Genomic DNA, 21,405 nt, shown 5'->3' with positions numbered 1-21,405 from the left:
CCTGCAACATTGTTTATCAGGGATCACCCTGTAAAGACACAAGTGCCGCACCTATGTAGACAACCTTGTCTTTATTGTATGTACCAATTAAGAGATTCAAGAGGCAACATAGTGGTTCAAATGATACAGGAGTGGTGCAGGCAGCCACATGAATGTCCCCAAATCCTGTGTGATGATCATTGGAAGGGAACTACCTGATGATAGTGTGGCTGTGTTCAGGATGGGAAGACTCAGCAACATCTAGGAATAGTTTTTACTGAGACAGCCACCACACCATGGTGATCAGCTTCTAGCATTTACTTCAGAACATCAGGATGGTCATTCAAAGTCAGTAATTGAGAGCAATGGACTTGTTAAGAATGGTGCAGCTTATTATCATTTATATGGCATCCTGCATAACACACATCATACAAATTTAACCTGTCTCTACAGTGATGGTGTGTTGGATTCAAGCAGTCTTCAGCTATTTTGTCAGTACTGGACACATATTCAAGGTCAATTGTGATAACCTCACAGTTCCCAAGTGAAGAGAGGGTCTCTCCCTGGTCAGTGTCCACGCAAGTGCTACTGATCTTTCCATATGTACAATCTTGAAGTTATAGAATCATAACCTCAACAATATCACCAGACTTTTGGTAGATGAACTCACACAACGTTCTTGTCAACTCCCGATCGCCCTGGCCCACAATGCACTAACGCAGTCACATATCAAACTTTTCCATGAAGACATTCCTCATACTATGGCTCTATGTGGATTCACCACAGGGATGCTGTTGAAGGACATCACCAAGAGGTTAGGTGGCCGGCAGTGTTGTCGACAGCTCACCAACCATACTTCACCACAGAAACAAGCGCCACTTGGCACAACGTCGTTACTGGTAAATACCTGACATGATGCAAACTCCATGCCATTTCCCTGGCACAGAGCCCCCTCTGCTGGAGGTATAATATGGATGACACAGACAAACACCATCTCCTCTGCAGCATATGGTTGCTTCACCAGCAGGTACTGGTCCTCTGTCTCTGGGTGCCAACACACATTATTGTCGCCAGTATGCTCCTCTGACTGGACAAGACATATTTTCCACCATCAAAGATGCATAGTGTTACCTGGAAAAAGGGTATCGCCATCTTTTGTCTCATCAGAAATAGACCAAAGAACGTGATTGATTTTTGGATGTTTTTGCTAACACAACACCATATACCGAGACAACACAATAAATACCAGTCTACTTTTGCTAATTATCTAGGGAGCATTTTTTCCAACCTGCCCCACAGTTGGAACCTCTCTGATGAGCAGGGTTGACACATGAAACTATATTCGCACGACCATCAAAGGCTTGGTGTTCACTTTCTGAAGGCATGTCCCCAACTGGCGACTTAAAAATGAGTGGTAGTCGATTCATTTTCACACACCAGGAGCATCTTTGAATTTTTTTTTCCTGTTTCCCAAGTTAAATAAAGGAGTTTTCTGGTATCCTTTTTACACTGCATAACAAGAAAACACCCACACAAAATTATTTTGTTAGTTACCTGTGTTCTGTAATTTTTAGTCAATGGATAAAAGTTAATTTAGGAGTACGTGCTATTTCATATAAGAACAATGATCATTATGTTCATATATATAAATTTGTTTTATTATCAGCATTCCTAACTGAAATATTGTATTTTGTAATGCTGGAATAGTGTTCTTGTGAAATTTAATTGCAAATAAAAAAAGCTGCTAACATGTGCCCGCACAGTGAAACTTGATTGGGATGGACGGGGTGGGGGGGGGGGGGGAGAGATTAGCATAGCATCAATATCTTTAGAGCTGAAGGACCCAGGTTCAGTTCCTGGTACTACCTCAGATTTTTCCTGATTTAGGGAGATCTGGTATGGGGTCCACTCAGACCTTCTGAGGGAGGAGGAGCTTGAATACATAAGCAGCAGCAGCATCATCAGGATTTATCTACTAGCAATAATGACCAAGGGATTGGTGAAATGCTGACCACTTGTTCCACGAGCATAGACTGCATCTCATAACACCTTTTAGGCAGCAGATGACCACTCAGAACAGGCCTGAGACCTAATCCATTAGTGGTGTTTACATTTGGTATAATCTCTTTTCAAGATACTATCCAATCCGCTCAACTGATGTATGATGTCCTTTGCCATCTCTAGGAGAATTACAGTCTCCCTGGCAAGGCTTAAGGGTTTCACTTCTTCTCCTTGAACACTGATTCCCTTTCCAAATTTTTTCCTTGTTTCTTTTAATTTCAGATAGATTATATAATGGTAAGACAGAGGTTTAGGAACCAGGTTTTAAATTGTAAGACATTTCCAGGGGCAGATGTGGACTCTGACAACAATCTATTGGTTATGAACTGTAGATTAAAACTGAAGAAACTGCAAAAAGGTGGGAATTTAAGGAGATGGGACCTGGATAAACTGACTAAACCAGAGGTTGTACAGAGTTTCAGGGAGAGCATAAGGGAACAATTGACAGGAATGGGGGAAAGAAATACAGTAGAAGAAGAATGGGTAGCTCTGAGGGATGAAGTAGTGAAGGCAGCAGACAATCAAGTAGGTAAAAAGACGAGGGCTAGTAGAAATCCTTGGGTAACAGAAGAAATATTGAATTTAATTGATGAAAGGAGAAAATATAAAAACGCGGTAAAAGAAGCAGGCAAAAAGGAATACAAACATCTCAAAAATGAGGTTGACAGGAAGTGCAAAATGGCTAAGCAGGGATGGCTGAAGGACAAATGTAAGGATGTAGAGGCTTATCTCACTAGGGGTAAGATAGATACTTCCTACAGGAAAATTAAAGAGACCTTTGGAGGAAAGAAAACCACTTGCATAAATATCAAAAGTTCATATGGAAACCCAGTTCTAAGCAAAGAAGGGAAAGCAGAAAGGTGGAAGGAGTATATAGAGGGTCTATACGAGGGCGATGTTCTTGAGGACAATATTATGGAAACGGAAGAGGAGGTAGATGAAGATGAAATGGGAGATAAGATACTGCGTGAAGAGTTCGACAGAGCACTGAAACAAGGCCCCGGGAGTAGACAACATTCCATTAGAACTACTGATAGCCTTGGGAGAGCCAGTCCTGACAAAACTCTACCATCTGGTGAGCAAGATGTATGAGATAGGCGAAATTCCCTCAGAATTCAAGAAGAATATAATAATTCCAATCCCAAAGAAAGCAGGTGTTGACAGATGTGAAAATTACTGAAATATCAGTTTAATAAGTCATGGCTGCAAAATACTAACGTGAATTCTTTACAGACGAATGGAAAAACTGGTAGAAGCTGACCTCGGGGAAGATCAGTTTGATTTCCGTAGAAATGTTGGAACACGTGAGGCAATACTGACCCTACGACTTATCTTAGAAGAAAGATTAAGGAAAGGCAAACCTGCATTTCTAGCATTTGTAGACTTAGAGAAAGCTTCTGACAATGTTGACTGGAATACTCTCTTTCAAATTCTGAAGGTGGCAGGGGTAAAATACAGGGAGCAAAAGGCTATTTACAATTTGTACAGAAACCAGATGGCAGTTATAAGAGTCGAGGGACATGAAAGAGATGCAGTGGTCGGGAAGGGAGTGAGACAGGGTTGTAGCCTCTCCCCGATGTTATTCAATCTGTATATGAGCAAGCAGTAAAGGAAACAAAAGAAAAGTTCGGAGTAGGTATTAAAATCCATGGAGAAGAAATAAAAACTTTGAGGTTCACCGATGACATTGTAATTCTGTCAGAGACAGCAAAGGACTTGGAAGAGCAGTTGAACGGAATGGACAGCGTCTTGAAAGGAGGGTATAAGATAAACATCAACAAAAGCAAAACGAGGATAATGGAATGTAGTCAAATTAAGTCGGCTGATGCTGAGGGAATTAGATTAGGAAATGAGACACTTAAAGTAGTAAAGGAGTTTTGCTTTTTGGGGAGCAAAATAACTGATGATGGTCAAAGTAGAGAGGATATAAAATTTAGACTGGCAATGGCAAGGAAAGCATTTCTGAAGAAGAGAAATTTGTTAACATCGAGTATTGATTTAAATATCAGGAAGTTGTTTCTAAAAGTATGAGTGTAGCCATGTATGGAAGTGAAACATGGACGATAAATAGTTTAGACAAGAAGAGAATAGAAGCTTTCGAAACATGGTGCTACAGAAGAATGCTGAAGATTAGATGGGTAGATCATATAACTAATGAGGAGGTATTGAATAGAAATGGGGAGAAAAGGAGTTTGTGGCACAACTTGACTAGAAGAAGGGATCGGTTGGTAGGACATGTTCTGAGGCATCAAGGGATCACCAACTTAGTACTGGAGGGCAGCGTGGAGGGTAAAAATCATAGAGGGAGACCAAAAGATGAATACACTAAGCAGATTCAGAAGGATGTAGGCTGCAGTAGGTACTGGGAGATGAAGAAGCTTGCACGGGATAGAGTGGCATGGAGAGCTGCATCAAACCAGTCTCAGAACTGAAGACCACAACAAAAACAACTTAAGAATTTGAAAGCATGTATTCTAGTCCAGATCATCAATAGTTTTTCTGTATATGTAGGTTTGCTTCCCTTGACCTATCTTCTAAGGTAAGTCATGTGATTATTATTACTTGAAATGTTCCTATGTTTCTCTGGAACCCAAATTGATCTATACCCAGGTCAGAGTCTACTACGCAATTCATTCTTCTATTGACTATTCACATTAGTATCCTACACCCCATATATTATTAAACTGTTGCTACTACTCGCATCTTCCTTCTTTATTACTAGTATTATTACAGTCTTACTGAAATTCACATCTTATATATCCTGCCTACCAGGTGGAGCAGTTTTCTTGTGATTAGTTCCCTTGTGGAACAGTTTTATCTTGATTAGTTCTCCCAAGGATCTTAATAAGTCTGAAGGAATGTCATCTGTTCCAAATGCCTTGTTTTGACTTAGACATTTCAGTACTTTGTGTAATTCTCCTTGGAGTATTGTGTCATCTGTCTCATTTTCATGCACTCCCTCTTCCCTTTCAATAACAATGTATTTTCTTTGCATAGCACTCTATATATTCGCCGGGTGTTGTGGCCACACGGTTCTACGCGCTTCAGTCCGGAACAGTGCAGCTGCTACGGTCGCAGGTTCGAATCCTGATGGGCATGGATGTGTGAGATGTCCTTAGGTTAGTTAGGTTTAAGTGGTTCTAAGTTCTAGGGGACTGATGACCTCATATGTTAAGTCCCATAGTGCTCAGAGACATTTGAACAATTTTTGAACTCTATATATTCCTTCAACTTTCACTGCTTTACTTAGTACTTGCCTGTCATCTGAGCTCTTGTTGTCCATACAGCTTCTCTTGTCTTCTTGAAACATTTATATTTACTTTTACAGCTTTGCAATTCTCCTCTGGCCAGTCCTCCTTTCTCAATTTACACTCTCTGTCAATCTTATTTTTAGAAATTTGTATCCATTTTGGGTGTTTCACCTACTATATTTTATGATTTCTCCTGTTATCAATAAAATATAATATCTCCTGTGCCGTCTTTCATTATCAGGAACATATGGAAACAGTGCTAAATCTGGAGGATGCCATATGGTGGTGAGATTCAGTCTCTGAAGTTCTGCTGTGCTGGCACATGAAGCGTGTGGTTTGGCATTGTCATGCAGCAGGTAAACATTTCCGTTTTCCTTTTGGACCCTTGTTAGCTGTCGTTAGCATTGTGCTATAATGCTCTGAATTTATTGTTGTTCCACGATCAAGGAAATCAACATGGATAACACCATTTGTGTCCCAGAACACTGTGGCCATGATTTTTCCAGCTGTGGGCTGCGTCTTGAATTTCTTCTTCTGGGGCAAGTCTTTGTGTTGATATTCCATAGACTGACGTTTCGTCTCTGGGTCATAATGGTGTAACCACGTTTCATCTCCTGCCACAATTGAATGGAGAAAGGTGTCACCTTCATTCTTATAACGCGAGAGGAGTTCCCGGCAAATTTCAGGTCTGTGCGCTTTCATTTCAGGAGTCAGCATCTGGGGTACCCATCGAGCGAAGAATCTTCCAAGAGCCAAGCAAAGCAATAATGTGACCCACACATTCTTGTGAAATGACGTTTGTGCTTGCAATTTCTCTCTGAGTGATATGACGATCATCGTGAATCAATCTGTAAACAATCTGCTTGTGAAACTTTGTGGTTGCTGTCACAGACCATCCAACTCTTTGTTTGTCACACAGGTCAGATGATCTCGCCTCAACATCTTTAAACTTACTCACCCAACGATACACACTACTCACATCAACACAATCATCATAAACTGCTTACATTCTCAGATAAATCTCCTTTGGGGTGACACCTTCTGCTGTCAAGAATTCAATGGCTGCACGTTACTTAAAGCACATTGACCGACCGTCTGTGCAGGGTTGCATACTTTACACTGTAACAACACAACCTATCAATGCTAAGGCTTCCTGCCAACTGGAATTGTAGAGAAGAGGCTATGGAACAAGCCAGTTCCTGACTCATACCAATGCTCCCAACTGTTGAAGGGTTACGAAGGTGGTGGCAGGTGTTGATAAAGTAACAAAAATGTTAGACTGCTATTTAAAAGAAAACTGAAGCTACTTGGTATCATTGGTGAATCATCAACTTTCTTTCAAAAGATTGAGTTTTTTTGCTACTTTCCTTATGTTAATTTCTAGTATGTGGAAGAAAACAGTAATATAACAATTTACAGATAGTTAATGGTAAATACAGCTTAGTTTCCCACAGTTTTTTTACTCTGTTGATGAAAATTTTCAATATTAAATCCAATAAACATGATAAATAGGCACCGTAAATGAATGACAAGATAATCTTCACTGACAATGAAATGTGAAAGCTTGTTTACTTCCATTTTTTCACTTTATTATAATTTATTGGTAACACTGTGCATTCTCAAAGGATATTCTACACTCAGAAAAATGCAATCAGAGTAATATTTTAATGTACATTTTTGAACTTTGTGCAGGATGTCGTTCAGGTGTAACACTGTGCATTCTCAAAGGATATTCTACACTCAGAAAAATGCAATCAGAGTAATATTTTAATGTACGTTTTTGAACTTTGTGCAGGATGTCGTTCAGGTGTTGTGAAATTCTAATGCTACTATCCCAGAACCCTGACTATGAGTTCATCACTGTTCCTGCACAAAGTTATACACAAAGGAACAAGGAAGTCTCCACATGAGAACATTTTTAACCAGATGATCATGTGTTGATTGATGCCAGACACAAGTTGGACCTCTTAGACGTCAGGAGCCTCAGAGGCCCAAATGTAGTTTCGGGCCATGTTTTGCTGTGGGTACAACTGACAGCTAAAATCTCCAATGCATCTAAAGATACCCAAGCCAACAGAGAAAAATATTTTTTAACAGCTCTAGAATCATCTGCAATTACAGAGCAATAGCAGGGGTATCACAGGTCATTGGGTTGCTGAAGATGTTACAGAATCGACGATATGTGGGAAATGACAAAGAATGTGGGGGAGATGACAGCAAATGAAACACTGAATACTGAGGCAAGGTGCATAAAATCTGCTTAGTCTGATATCATGAGAGAGATGGCAACAGATGAAAAGAATGTGGCATGTAGAATAGCATTACAGTTCAATTGTACAAGAACAGTAGTGGAAGTTTATAAAGAAAAAAGTAGGACTGAAGAGAGGATCCATCAACAAAAGAAAGAGGGAGTAGATGAAGGCAAACATCAAAGAACTGGAATAAATGAGGAACCAGAATGAGATGAGTAAATTTTATATGGAGGTAAATGCTACCCATAAACCCTTCAGTCATTAAACTAGCTTGGTAAAGTATGAAACAGGAAAATCATGTGTGAGAAAAGAGATCTGTGAGAGATGGCACCACAATTTTGATAAGCTTCTCAGCTCCAGTATGACACCAAGAGAGTAAACTACCACTTACAAATTCCCATTCCTCTTACATATTAAGATGAAGTAATTGCAGCTACAGTGTGCAAGGAAGTGTCCAAGCACTTGATGCATAGCTTAAAATTCTTTGAAATTGTTATGTTAATTGCTTCTGAATAAGCAAATTGTAAATAATTATCATGGGCACAAGAACAGAAAGTAACTTCTTCTGGGATTGGAGAAGTATCTCACATTGTGCAATGTATGGTACTTTAGTGCGCTAATGGCCAGTGATGTGTGTATTATATATTCTTTTTAAAAGGTGGAAACATTTACAACAAATTCTGAAGACTGCATGCTCCATTCGCAAGGCCACAAACACTCAAACAATTTCATCCCCCATTAATTGATTGATCCTGTGAAATTAAATTTTGTACAAAGATTGTACTGTAATGCAGAACAAGTCAATGACTACAATGTTATATGGCAAAAAAGAAGAAAAAGAAACAATACTATAATCAGTATAAATACAGAATATGCAATATTACATTCAAGGTTTCAAGAAAAACAACAATACTGCAGGCAGTATTGTACAAGATATAGTATTACACACACTGGAATACAATTACATAACTTGTGTTATAATACATCTTTTGCAAAAATTATAGCTCTAGAAATTCATTTAAATTATATACAGAATGGTTTATGAGGAACTGATTTAGTTTCCTCTTGAATACATGAAGATTGTCAATGGCCTTTTCTATACTCAATGGGAGATTATTGTAAGTTTTTATTCCTGCCTGGATAACTTCTTTTTGTCCAACATTAAGAGTAGTTGAGTCTTTGTGAAGACTTTGCTTCTGCCTTGTGTTATAACTGTGAATGTCACGGTTTGTTCTGAAAAAGCTCTAGTTGTTGATTACAAATGAGTAGATGTACTGACTTACGAGTGTCAATATTCCGAATGTCTTGAATAGCTGCCTACAGAATGTCAAACTTGAAACACCATAGGTCAATCTCACAGCTCGTTTATGTACATGAAAAACGTTTTTCACTTTTGCAGCATTTCCCAAGAATATTACACCATATGAGATGGAAATGTGCAAAATATGACAAGATTATTGTCTCCCTATCAAAATAGCGCAAAATAGCTCTTGGAGGAAAACATGCTGAGCTTTTCTTGAGCAGGTAATCAATATGTTAATTCCATCTTAATGTATTAACTATTTGTAGTTCCATAAATCATATGTGTGAAGTTTCATTTATTTTCTGACCACTGAAATCTATTTCAAAGGCTTTAAGCTTGTTATTTGCTGTCTGAAACTGTGTTAAATTTGTTTTTGAAAGCTTTGATGACAGACTATCTTTTTATTTTATTTTATTTATTTATTTATTTATTTATTGTTCTGTGGGACCACATTAAGGAGAAGTCTTCATGGTCATGGAACGAGTCAATACATGAAATTATAACACGATAGTGGAAACAGATAAAATGAAATATAAGAAACATGTTCAGGTGACAGTTCGTAAGTTTAAATAAAGAAAATCAACAATTTGCTTAATTTTTCAGCTCTTCCAGGAGCTCCTCGACAGAATAGGAGGAGTGAGCCATGGGGAAACTCTTCAGTTTAGACTTAAAAGTGTTTGGGCTACTGCTAAGATTTTTGAGTTCTTGTGGTAGCTTATTGAAAATGTATGCAGCAGAATACTGCCCTCCTTTCTGCACAAGAGTCAAGGAAGTGCATTCCACATGCAGATTTGATTTCTGCCTAGTATTAACTGAGTGAAAGCTGCTAACTCTTGGGAATAAGCTGTGAACCATTTGTATACTTGTTGTGTTATTGCTTCAGTTGTAATTTGCATTGAGGATTCCACACTCTTCATCAAGATACTATTAGCAAACATTACTACATTTGCATTTTTATGTACTGATATTGGTAGGTTATTAATGTGCACTAAGAATATCAGTGAGCCAAGGATTGGGCCTTGGGGAACATGGTATTAAACAGTTCCCCACTCTGATTTTATTGTTTCAGCTGCACCTGTTAAGGCAACCCTGTTTCCTTTACCTGAGTATGATTGTTGCCAAGCTAATGATTGGTTTTTGATACCATAGTGAGGAAGTATTGTAGTAATTTGTTTTACACAGTTTCTGATTACACATTTAAGATTTTACAATAGATCTTATAGTGTATTTTCTTTGCTTTGTGTGTACTACTCCTCTAACCTGGGTAAAGTTCTCTTTTTCTGACAAATGATATTCTAATCCCATATGTTATCCATTCTTTCTGTCTACTTAGATTTGATTTAGTTTTGTCTTTGGAGGAAACTTGCTTCAAAGGGTTTCAGAAAAAGGTTTAAAAATGAGTAAAAGTTTCTTATCCATAAGGTCTTCATGGTAGGCTTCTTCCCATAGTTCCTGCTGTAGACTGTTTCTAAAAAATTGGAGGAATCATTGTTTATTATTCTGATACACCTAACTTGGGTTTGTCCATAAAATCTTTTCCTGTTCCTGAATTTTAAGACCGTTATTTGACCATAAAGATCAGATAGGCCTTTTACTACAGCCTGTATTTTTACATCATAGTACAGTGTGGAGTCTGGGGAAGCACTGTCAATCACAGGCTTACTGCAGTCATGCACCCATACACATACAAATCCTTCTTGAGAAGGAGTTGAAAGGATATAAGTTAAAATAGACATCACTGTTTCTAATTGTCTACAGTTACTATTGGCTGACAAAAAGCCAATGTTAAAAACGCCACATTACGAAATTTTACTGTTACTCCTGTAAAGTTTTGTACACACTCTTTATAATTGAGCAAGAAACTTTGGGATATCTCCTACTGGTACCATATAGATGGTTATGATTATGTTGTACTGCTTCCAGAGTTTTAGTTTGACTGCCAGCATTCACAATCTTATTCAATGCAGTATTAACTTACACCTACAACCTGTGACCTAAGGGTGTTGTGAATAAAAATTGCAACATCTCCTTTTTTTAAAATTGGTTCTAACTCTCGCAAAAGGATCAGGAATGTTATTAACTTAAGATGAAAATCGATAAGAAAACTGTAACACTCTCACCAGCCTTCAATTTTATTATTTTTATCTTCATATACAGGCAAAATTAACACATCTCGTGATCTTGCGAATATTTTCTAAAGATGGCTGAATCTAATAGTGATCCTACCCCGGTTCAAGTAAGGAGCTCACCATAAAGTCCCTTGGAATATCCCTTTCTTGTTGATGCCTCAAAATGAAAACAATTGAACGGTGGTAGTATCGCAGAAACAGTGTGCGCTCATTACTAAATCGACTGATAAACATCTACTCTGATTAAAGCCAACAGGCAATTAATATAAAAGAGACGTTACAAGAGGCCGTAGACGTACAAGAATGAAATGACTGACGAAAATCCTGGCTACCACTTCTGGAAGAAACAAATACGTCCGAATTGTTTAAGTTCGTATGAGAAGAATAACAAAGAAAACAACAACAGAGAGGAAAATACGTACATGTGACTGTGTCAAACGTTCACACAGTCACTCTTCTAAACAAGCACAAGCAACAAAAGCTATCAGTTTCGGAGACTCGTATACCGTGACTAACCACCTACACCGTAGTTATACGACACCCTTAAAACGTATTCACATTAAATACTCCCATCACTTATGTTCTAAGGAGTCTATCTAACCACTGTGGAAGAATAACATGAAATGTAAAGAATCACGTACCCTCCTTTTTGAACTTCCCTCGTCGGCGCGCAGCAGATGACAGCTACACCAGTGACACCTATCGCCACTGTTTCCAGACACGACCTTCCTGAAGGTGACTATCCCATTCGCGGTCTGTGTTGGTTAGGGGTCGGAAGCAAAGTGTAAGGATGGCATTACCTCAGTCTGATATCGAGAAGAGGAAGCAGATTAGCGTGAGAGGAATAGCACAAGTGGAAACTGTATCTACACTAAAGAAATCGTTTAATCGGCATCTGCATTACACTCTTGTCAAAGACCGAAATGTTTCGACACCGAGGGACTACTATTTTGCTTTAGCCCATTGTGTTAGAGACAATTTAGTCTCAAGATGGATCAGGACACAGCAGTATTATTACGAAAAAGACCCAAAGGTAAGTGTCTTTGTTATGTATGTAATTTAATGTATACTGAAACATGCAAGCGTTGTAGCTTTGTCGTCTGCTTCTAATCCACATTTGTAAATAAACAAACAGCTGATTGTTGTGGGTAAACACCCTTTCTCGTGCCGTAAAAAATTTACATAAATAGCAACATTAATACTTTCAGAAACTAAGACTGATTTTTTTACTGTATGTTTCCGCTTGTATATACGATTAGCATTGTTCATGAGTAGTTGCAAATGTATATATCTTTTTAGTAAACTACCTAAAAAACCTTCTTTCTTAAGGAAAATAATTAAAAACCCTAGATTTATCGATCCCTAACATGCGCAAATTTCTGTTCGAATAATTTGATTACGGTATAACCTAACACCACAGCCTCGAAATTTGTTTCCAACGAAATCCTCTTTATTACCAAAAAGGAAATGTCGTTGTCAGAAAAAAATCCACTAAAACACAATTTTCAATTTTGTACGCGCTGTTCTAATTGTTGTTAAGGGTAAGACAACGTATTTTTTGCGCTAATATTGAAATAAAATCTTACAGTACTACATAAATCTCGCGCGCCGGCGATTGTGAAATGATGCCAACGTTTGCATTTTCAAATCGGTGATATATTCGCATTATTCTTGTTTTTGTGCTCATGTATAGTTCCTTTAGCCATCGTCCTAGACTTCTTTTTTAAAAAATATTTGCTACTTTGACGCTTGCTTTTAAATATTTGTGGTATATTCCGATCTATGTGGTATTAAGCGTAGATAGCTTCGTAAGTGGGCGTACAGAGGACATCTGCTGTTACAGTATAAACGCTGTCAATTCATTTGATAGCTTCCATTTTTACTGTTGATATTTAAATCCTGTTGATATGTCGTTCATGGAGAACTGCGCAGAGTCGTAAGAGAGGTCACTAGAGAGCATCCTGTCCTCGAGGCTTCAAGTGCTGGCGTGAGACTGCCAGTACTCCTCTTTTCTCAAGACTTTACATTTTAATTAAAGTCGCCAAGGCAGAGATATAAATTTTTTGGCCTGTAATTTACCGTTGCTAATCAAAACCATTAGAAATGATTGTTCTGTGACGGTATTTGACTGAGGTACTGGTATTATCTATGGTCATTGTTGTACTAGTGAACATCCAAGACTCTACAGCTCACAGTTTTTTGGAGATATTATGTGAAAGATTAGAAGAAAGAAGGGATGATGGTTAGAGCAGAAAATCCTTCCGACAAGGCCACAAGAAACGCAGGACTTAGTTTGGATATGGGTAGGGAAAGAAATCCGTGGCGTTGTCAAAGAACCTTCCCGGCATTTGCCTGAACCACGGAATGCGTTAATCAGGTTGGCTTTACAGGAATATTAACAGCTTTCCTCCTGAATGACACCCAGTGTCATAACAAATTCTCCACTTCGGTCTATAGAGATGTAAAAAGTTACGTAGAGCTTGTTTGAAAAAACGTAAGGTCAAATATACAAACGAACGCGACATGAAGCAAGACATCTGGTGAAAGAAGAAAAGCTGCTAACTTGTATTATTTAGACGTTGCCCCAATATGCCAACATGTTGTCGATAAATAATGGTCATTAAAAGCTTAGGTTCTATTAAAGAAGCTAAAACACACAACTGATGTGTTAAAGTTTCCGCAATTCTAACGCATAATTTTTTACATGTTCATGTTATTCTGTTGCGGTAAAGGTCACTTCGTACAAATACAGATTTGCGTCTGTTCTACTTCTGTACTCTGCAAACCAGTGTGAATGCATAGCAGAGGGATACTTCAAATTGTACGACATACGGCTTCGTTCTATTCCATTCGCGTGTAGAGTGCTTAAAATATGATCGCTAAATCTGTGTGCGCTTAATCACTATGTCTTCGCGGCCCTTGCGGGATGGATTCACGGGGAGTTGTATATTTCTCGGTTACTAACTTAATGCTGTTTTTTTTTTTTTTAACTTCTTACGTAGGCTTTCGCGGGAGCAGCCTTTCGTAAATGTCTATTTCCTCTGACAGTCATATTTGGCATCGAACCTGCACACTAAGGTTACATTCTAGCATGGCGCCCGAGTGTTCCGTAAGGAAATTCCTACGTAGGCTCAATGCATTTTTCAAGTGCCCTGTGTCCGGCCCCGGTAGGTGAGTGGTCAGCGCGACGGAATGTCAATCCTAAGGTCCCGGGTTCGATTCCCGGCTGGGTCGGAGATTTTCTCCGCTCAGGGACTGGGTGTTGTGTTGTCCTAATCATCATTATTTCATCCCCATCGACGCGCAGGTCGCCGAAGTGGCGTCAAATCGAAAGACCTGCACCAGGTGAACGGTCTACCCGACGGGAGGCCTTAGCCACACGACATTTCATTTCATTTCAAGTGCCCTGTTTGTTAATTGAAGTCTGCCATTCGATTTACCCACGACTGAGCCTGTAAGGTGATTCCATTTCATAACCCTACAAACTGTTCACCCATGTATCTTGATGAGTTGACTGATTCCATTTATGACTCATTGATATTGTAGTTTTCGTTGTGTGAAGAGTAGAATTTTACGTTTTTGAGCATTTAAAGCGAGTAGCCAGTCTTAGCACAATTTTTTAAATCTTATCAAGACCTGACTTGAATATTTCTGCGGCTCTTTTCAGACAGTACATAGTTTGGATAACGACGTCATCTGCAAAAAAAATTGCTAAGTCATTAATAAACAGCAAGGATCCATGTATACTTACATACGGCGCGCCGGAAGTTATTCTTTATCCAAGAGTACATAGTGCGTTCGCCTTCGACCAAGAGATCCTGAGTCCAGTTGCGACAGCATGTAGACACAATAGCGTTGTGCTATGTAATCTCTTTAGAATCTCACACCTGCGAAAGGGGGGAGGCAATTTTGAACTGCCAAGTGCCTGCCAACTGACATCCTCATTAGGGACACAAGCGGATTAGGACCACTTATCGTTAGGGACTAGACCGTTGGTTCTTGTTTATTGTAGATCTTAAATGCCTGGCTATAACCTATGGCATTGATTCACAACGTGGGGTTTATTACCCCCTGAGGGGTAAAATGAAACTTTCTAAGGAGTAAAAGATAAAAGATTCCATTCTGTTTCAGTCACGAAACTAAAATATTTTCAAGAGATCCTTACTATTATCACAATTTTGTAGGACTCTAATACTGATTATATAAATTATCAACAATTATTTCTTTTCAATTAGTAGCATTAATACGGTATAGGTTCGTTAGATAGTCCACCCACTTCACGTGTATGTTATGCTCTGTCCCATACATCGCTGATTATAAAAGTGAGACATATACGTAACAAATGCTAAATACCTCAGGGAAAACGTTTTCTCCATGTTGTACATGTACCTGCAGGAGTCCAGAAATTGCTTCATTACTCGCTTCGAAAGAGATAAATGAATTAATTGACAGCACGACACAGCAGGGCTACTATAGTGGTGTACAGAGTTTTTTTTACTAGAGTGGTCAGACGGAAAGCAATAACAGCCTGAAGTCGTCTTAATTTCTGCCAGTTCAGAAGTAAGGACTGCAGCAACGACGTGATTTACGAACAGTAAGTATACTGCGCACATCTGAACTTGTTTGATTTTAAATGGGTTGCAGTGTGCAGCTCAATTAAGTTCAAAAATGGTTCAAATGACTTAGCACTATGGGACTTAACATCTGAGGTCATCAGTCCCCTAGAACTTAGAACTATTTAAACCTAACTAACCTAAGGACATCACACGCATCCATGCCCGAGGCAGGATTCGAACCTGCGACGGTAGCGGTCACGCGGTTCCAGACTGAAGCGCCTAGAACCGCAAGGCCACATCGGCCGGCTCAAGCAAATTCAAATGGCTCTGAGCGCTATGGGACTTAACTTCTGAAGTCCTCAGTCCCCTAGAACTTAGAACTACGTAAACATAACTAACCTAAGAACATCACATACATCCATGCTCGAGGCAGGATTCGAACCTGCGACCGTAGCGGTGGGCGGTTCCAGACTGTAGCGCTTAGAACCGCTCGGCCACCCCGGCCGGCCCCAACCAAGTGTTGCAATGGAGAGGAATAATGCAGGGGAAGCATGTTTTGTAACAAATATGTATCCTCAGTGTGGATAGTTAGTTTGCTTTTCTGACAAGGAGTTGTGGGTAGCACTTGCGGTGCACCACACAGAAACTAAATATCATTCATCTTCCATCATTTTAAAAATGTGTTCGAAGAAAAGTCTTTCATTCTAAAGTTTAGTTGGATGCTAATGTTGGTGATTATGAGGGGGAGGCCGGAGGTACTATCTAATGTCTAATTGCACTCAGGGGTAATGGTCGAAGAAAGGTTGGGAGCCACTGACATATAGCCAGCCACAAGACAATCATTTGTCAACTGACGTGGATTCGCATTCAGCAGAACGTGTACTTAAATCGCCCGCAGGCTATATGGATTTCAAATTGCCTTGGTATCCCAGAGTTACTCAGGGTAAAAGCTGTGATAGGTACATTCCCTTTCCAGTCCAGACAGAGCAGTTGTTCCTTCCCTACAGTGATCTCATAGTCAGGCTGACGTTAACACATCGCCATTCTAAAATTCAGTTAGGTTAATCATCGTAGTCAAAGACAGACACCCATAATATGTGTGATTCTTGTTGAGACTTGCAGATGCTGCGAAAGTCTGCAGAAAAGATTTAACATAAGTCTGTCACGTCCATTGGGACTGGTCGTTTTAACAACTCTCCTCACTTCATCTATCTCTTTTGCGAAATTTTTAACACTTTTTTCGCAGCAGTGGTAGTACAGCCCGAATGACTAACCATCTTCATACGTCCCATTAAAGTAACTTCGTCTATCTCGACAGTGATGTTGTTTTGGACAACTGTAGCATACACCCTCTTTCATGACATAGTGACTGGGTTTCACATGTATTAACTGTTTTATACATATTGTGTTACGAATTATACACTCCTGGAAATTGAAATAAGAAAACCGTGAATTCATTGTCCCAGGAAGGGGAAACTTTATTGACACATTCCTGGGGTCAGATACATCACATGATCACACTGACAGAACCACAGGCACATAGACACAGGCAACAGAGCATGCACAATGTCGGCACTAGTACAGTGTATATCCACCTTTCGCAGCAATGCAGGCTGCTATTCTCCCATGGAGACGATCGTAGAGATGCTGGATGTAGTCCTGTGGAACGGCTTGCCATGCCATTTCCACCTGGCGCCTCAGTTGGACCAGCGTTCGTGCCGGACATGCAGACCGCGTGAGACGACGCTTCATCCAGTCCCAAACATGCTCAATGGGGGACAGATCCGGAGATCTTGCTGGCCAGGGTAGTTGACTTACACCTTCTAGAGCACGTTGGGTGGCACGGGATACATGCGGACGTGCATTGTCCTGTTGGAACAGCAAGTTACCTTGCCGGTCTAGGAATGGTAGAACGATGGGTTCGATGACGGTTTGGATGTACCGTGCACTATTCAGTGTCCCCTCGACGATCACCAGTGGTGTACGGCCAGTGTAGGAGATCGCTCCCCACACCATGATGCCGGGTGTTGGCCCTGTGTGCCTCGGTCGTATGCAGTCCTGATTGTGGCGCTCACCTGCAGAAGCGACTCTCATCGCTGAAGACGACACGTCTCCATTCGTCCCTCCATTCACGCCTGTCGCGACACCACTGGAGGCGGGCTGCACGATGTTGGGGCGTGAGCGGAAGACGGCCTAACGGTTTGCGGGACCGTAGCCCAGCTTCATGGAGACGGTTACGAATGGTCCTCGCCGATACCCCAGGAGCAACAGTGTCCCTAATTTGCTGGGAAGTGGCGGTGCGGTCCCCTACGGCACTGCGTAGGATCCTACGGTCTTGGCGTGCATCCGTGCGGCGCTGCGGTCCGGTCCCAGGTCGACGGGCACGTGCACCTTCCGCCGACCACTGGCGACAACATCGATGTACTGTGGAGACCTCACGCCCCACGTGTTGAGCAATTCGGCGGTACGTCCACCCGGCCTCCCGCATGCCCACTATACGCCCTCGCTCAAAGTCCGTCAACTGCACATACGGTTCACGTCCACGCTGTCGCGGCATGCTACCAGTGTTAAAGACTGCGATGGAGCTCCGTATGCCACGACAAACTGGCTGACACTGACGGCGGCGGTGCACAAATGCTGCGCAGCTAGCGCCATTCGACGGCCAACACCGCGGTTCCTGGTGTGTCCGCTGTGCCGTGCGTGTGATCATTGCTTGTACAGCCCTCTCGCAGTGTCCGGAGCAAGTATGGTGGGTCTGACACACCGGTGTCAATGTGTTCTTTTTTCCATTTCCAGGAGTGTAGATCCTTGTATAATGCGTTGCTTCGTCACTTCCACTTTGCTCTAGTACTGTACTTTGTTTTCGGAGCGCATAGGGGTCTCCTTATCGGTGCAACAGTGCACAGGTCCATCACTGTCCAGTTTTTTAATAATGTCAAGTCTATGATAATTTCTTGTTACTAAAAATGGCAGGGGAGTATCATTAAGGCCTTCGTCTGGAATGTTGGGAAAATTCTTGGAGAAAAAATCATCTCTGTTTCCAAGGTGCTTAGTTGACGATTTGCCTCCTCCCTAGTAGGAGTTCTATCATTGTAGGAAACGACATGGCGGTGCGATAATCGATCGGTCTCAGGTGTCATTGGTTCTGGTCGCGCGCGCACGTGTGTGTGTGTGTGTGTGTGTGTGTGTGTGTGTGTGTGTGTGTCAGAGACTTTTCAGGACCGAGGTGCAGCATGAGATTTCTGTGCTGCTTCGTATTCACCAATGTCTCTCTCCATTGCATTCATGTGTACATCTTCGACAGATAGATCCTAAAAAGTTTTTTGTTTTTTAATGCAGGGTTTTTAGTTCCATTAAGCCATTAAATCTTCTCTCGTGTCTTCAGCTGTTTTCGACGGTGTTAGTCTGAATGCCACTCCCAGTATAAAAGATAAGTTCCAAGCCAAGCCTATAGCTCGCTCAACTTACATAGCGATAGTATCAACCGTTGCTCGCAAATGATCTGTTTAACTGTATTCAAAACCAGTTTCATTGGAACTTTTTATATCGAGAACTTCCTTCGACTGAAACTTAAATTGTTGTAGTAAGCAGATAATTACTTTGGTTGGAAATAGTATTGCACAGCAGCACCTTTTCGAAATCAGATTACTGTTGAATAACGCATTCATCGAGATCACATTTGCTGAGAATTTACAGACAGGACATGCGAAATTGTTAACAAGCGTCTGTTGAGGTAATCGGGCAGTATCAAGTAATGAAGGAAAGTTCGTGCTGCAGACTGGAAAGATTCGTTCTGAAAACAAACTTCCGGCTAAGTCTAAGCCATTCCCCAGTAATTAATTCTTGCAGGAGCACTAGGCCAGAAAGGTGTAGGACATTTTGGAAAGAAGAACAGAGGTGCTGAAAAATTGAATTACAGCAGCAGATGACCGCTATATTGTGCAACAGAGAAGAAGGGTCCTACGTCAAAAAGCAACCACATTTAACAGGACTGCAAGGCACGCAATCTCATGCTCCACAGTGGCACGGCGACAGCATCGTGATGGTTTCTTTGTCCGACTGCCATTCCGTTGTGCTCCGTTGACACCCACACACTGGCAGCACCTTTTGCGGTGGTGCCAAGAGCATAGGGACTGGACCAATCAGGAGAGGGGTCGCCTGGTCTTCTAGGATGAGAGCAGATTTAGTGCGAGCAGCGGTGCTGGACATATCCTCAAATGGCGAGATGGGGGAACCTATGCGTCCAGGAACATTGTCGAAAATGATCGTTCTGGTGGTCCAAGTACAATGGTGTGAGGAAGCAAATTGCTGCATTGGTGTACTGGCCCCCCAAATTTTTGAAAGTGATATATTCACCGGTCAACGTTATTGTGACGGTATTCCTTCACAATGTGCGTCTTTGCAGGGGTGCATTGGGCCATGACTTCATTTTTAAGGCTGACGTGCGCGAGCACACAGAACAGCGCAATTGGGGGGAGCTCTTGGGGGCGAGAGAATATTAGACGAATGGACTGACCTGTCCGTTCCCCGACTTAAATTCCATCGAGTACGTCGTACCACCGACAATCCGTTAGTTGGCAATCACGCCTGTGGGTGAATGGAACGCCCTATCACAAGGACTGCGTACCAACTTCGCGACCAGCGTGCGAGCACGTTACAGAGCATGCATTGGTGTCTGTACTGATCACACACCCTATTGAGAACCTTTTTAATGGTTTTAATGTTCAGGGGACCATCATAAATTACGGTGAGTTTACTGTAATTATTGTCTTAGAATAAGTGTAATTTCTATTCGTCTCATTGCGTATTTCTTTCAGTAATCTTCTGTCTATAATGTAGCAGTACTATGTATGGCTCAACTTTCTTAGAGTTGTGTTACTTGGCAGCGACACATCATGTGAAAGTTACTTAAGTCCGTAAGTTTTGCACTCCATTGTATGTTTAGCGCCAACGTCTGCATATTACTACACAGAACGTTCTCACTAACTTATCTTCCATATTCTGATTTTTCGTGTCCGAAAAAATGTGTTCGTCTAGTAATTTTTCTAGTCAATCATCAACACGCCCCCTTCTAATCGTAATGTTTTTTATCTTTTATGTTTTTATATATTCCTTTCGTCTTATGTTCTCCTATAACACCTGCAATTCACATATCACCAGACCACACCTTTTTCGTAACAAAGTGCAATATCTCTACATTTTCTTGGTATCTAGTTTTGCTGTGGGCCAATTGTAAATTCCAAATAATGCTGTGCTGTGTACTGTAAGCAGTACGTTTTGTGCGGGACGGTTATATTGTGGTTAGAGCACTTTCGCGCGGCCGCTTTTCCTTTGTCTTACGCTTCAGACGACATAACAACAGAACGATACCGTCTCCTGCGTCAATCCGTACATCTCAAAGCAGCGTCTCAAACATTCTCAATTATTTGATGTATACTTCACGATCTTTGTCTGCCCCTAAAATTTTTTACTCTCTGCAGCGCCCCCTAGTACCAGGGAAATTATCCCGTGATGTCTTAACGTATTTCCTTATCAACTTCTTTCAGTGAGTATTTGCCACATACGAGGTTTGGCTAAAACATAACCGGATTACTATATAACATTCTTTATTTTTAGTTATTCACAACTTTTACTTTATCCCCTTCAAAATAATCTCCTCCATGATCCTTATACCGGTCCGTGCGAATTTTCCACTGTAATATCTGAAGTTACCTTCGGAAAGAAAGGTCTCCTTTCACGCCTTTAGCTGTCTCAAATATTGTTCTTTTCAGTGCAGATTTCGTTTTCTGGCACAGAAAGTCACACGGAGCTAGATGTGGTGAGAAGGGTGGATTTTCCATCACGGATTCCATCCTTAGCAATAAACAACCTGAG

At 40.9% G+C, this 21,405-nt stretch overlaps 1 protein-coding gene across 1 annotated transcript in view; it reads left to right on the top strand.

The window, feature by feature from the left end:
- Window positions 1-11,703: 11,703 nt before the first annotated feature.
- The window catches only part of LOC126092609 (glycogen phosphorylase), a 165,522-nt gene continuing 155,820 nt past the window's right edge, over window positions 11,704-21,405 (top strand). The window contains exon 1 of the mRNA XM_049908311.1: window positions 11,704-12,008. Within this exon, the coding sequence (XP_049764268.1) occupies window positions 11,766-12,008 (243 nt within the window). The 5' untranslated portion in view covers window positions 11,704-11,765. The remainder of the gene's footprint in view (window positions 12,009-21,405) is intronic.

Source organism: Schistocerca cancellata, chromosome 7 (assembly GCF_023864275.1).
Source record: "Schistocerca cancellata isolate TAMUIC-IGC-003103 chromosome 7, iqSchCanc2.1, whole genome shotgun sequence".
NCBI lineage: Eukaryota > Metazoa > Arthropoda > Insecta > Orthoptera > Acrididae > Schistocerca > Schistocerca cancellata.
This window is presented reverse-complemented; position numbering and strand designations above follow the sequence as displayed.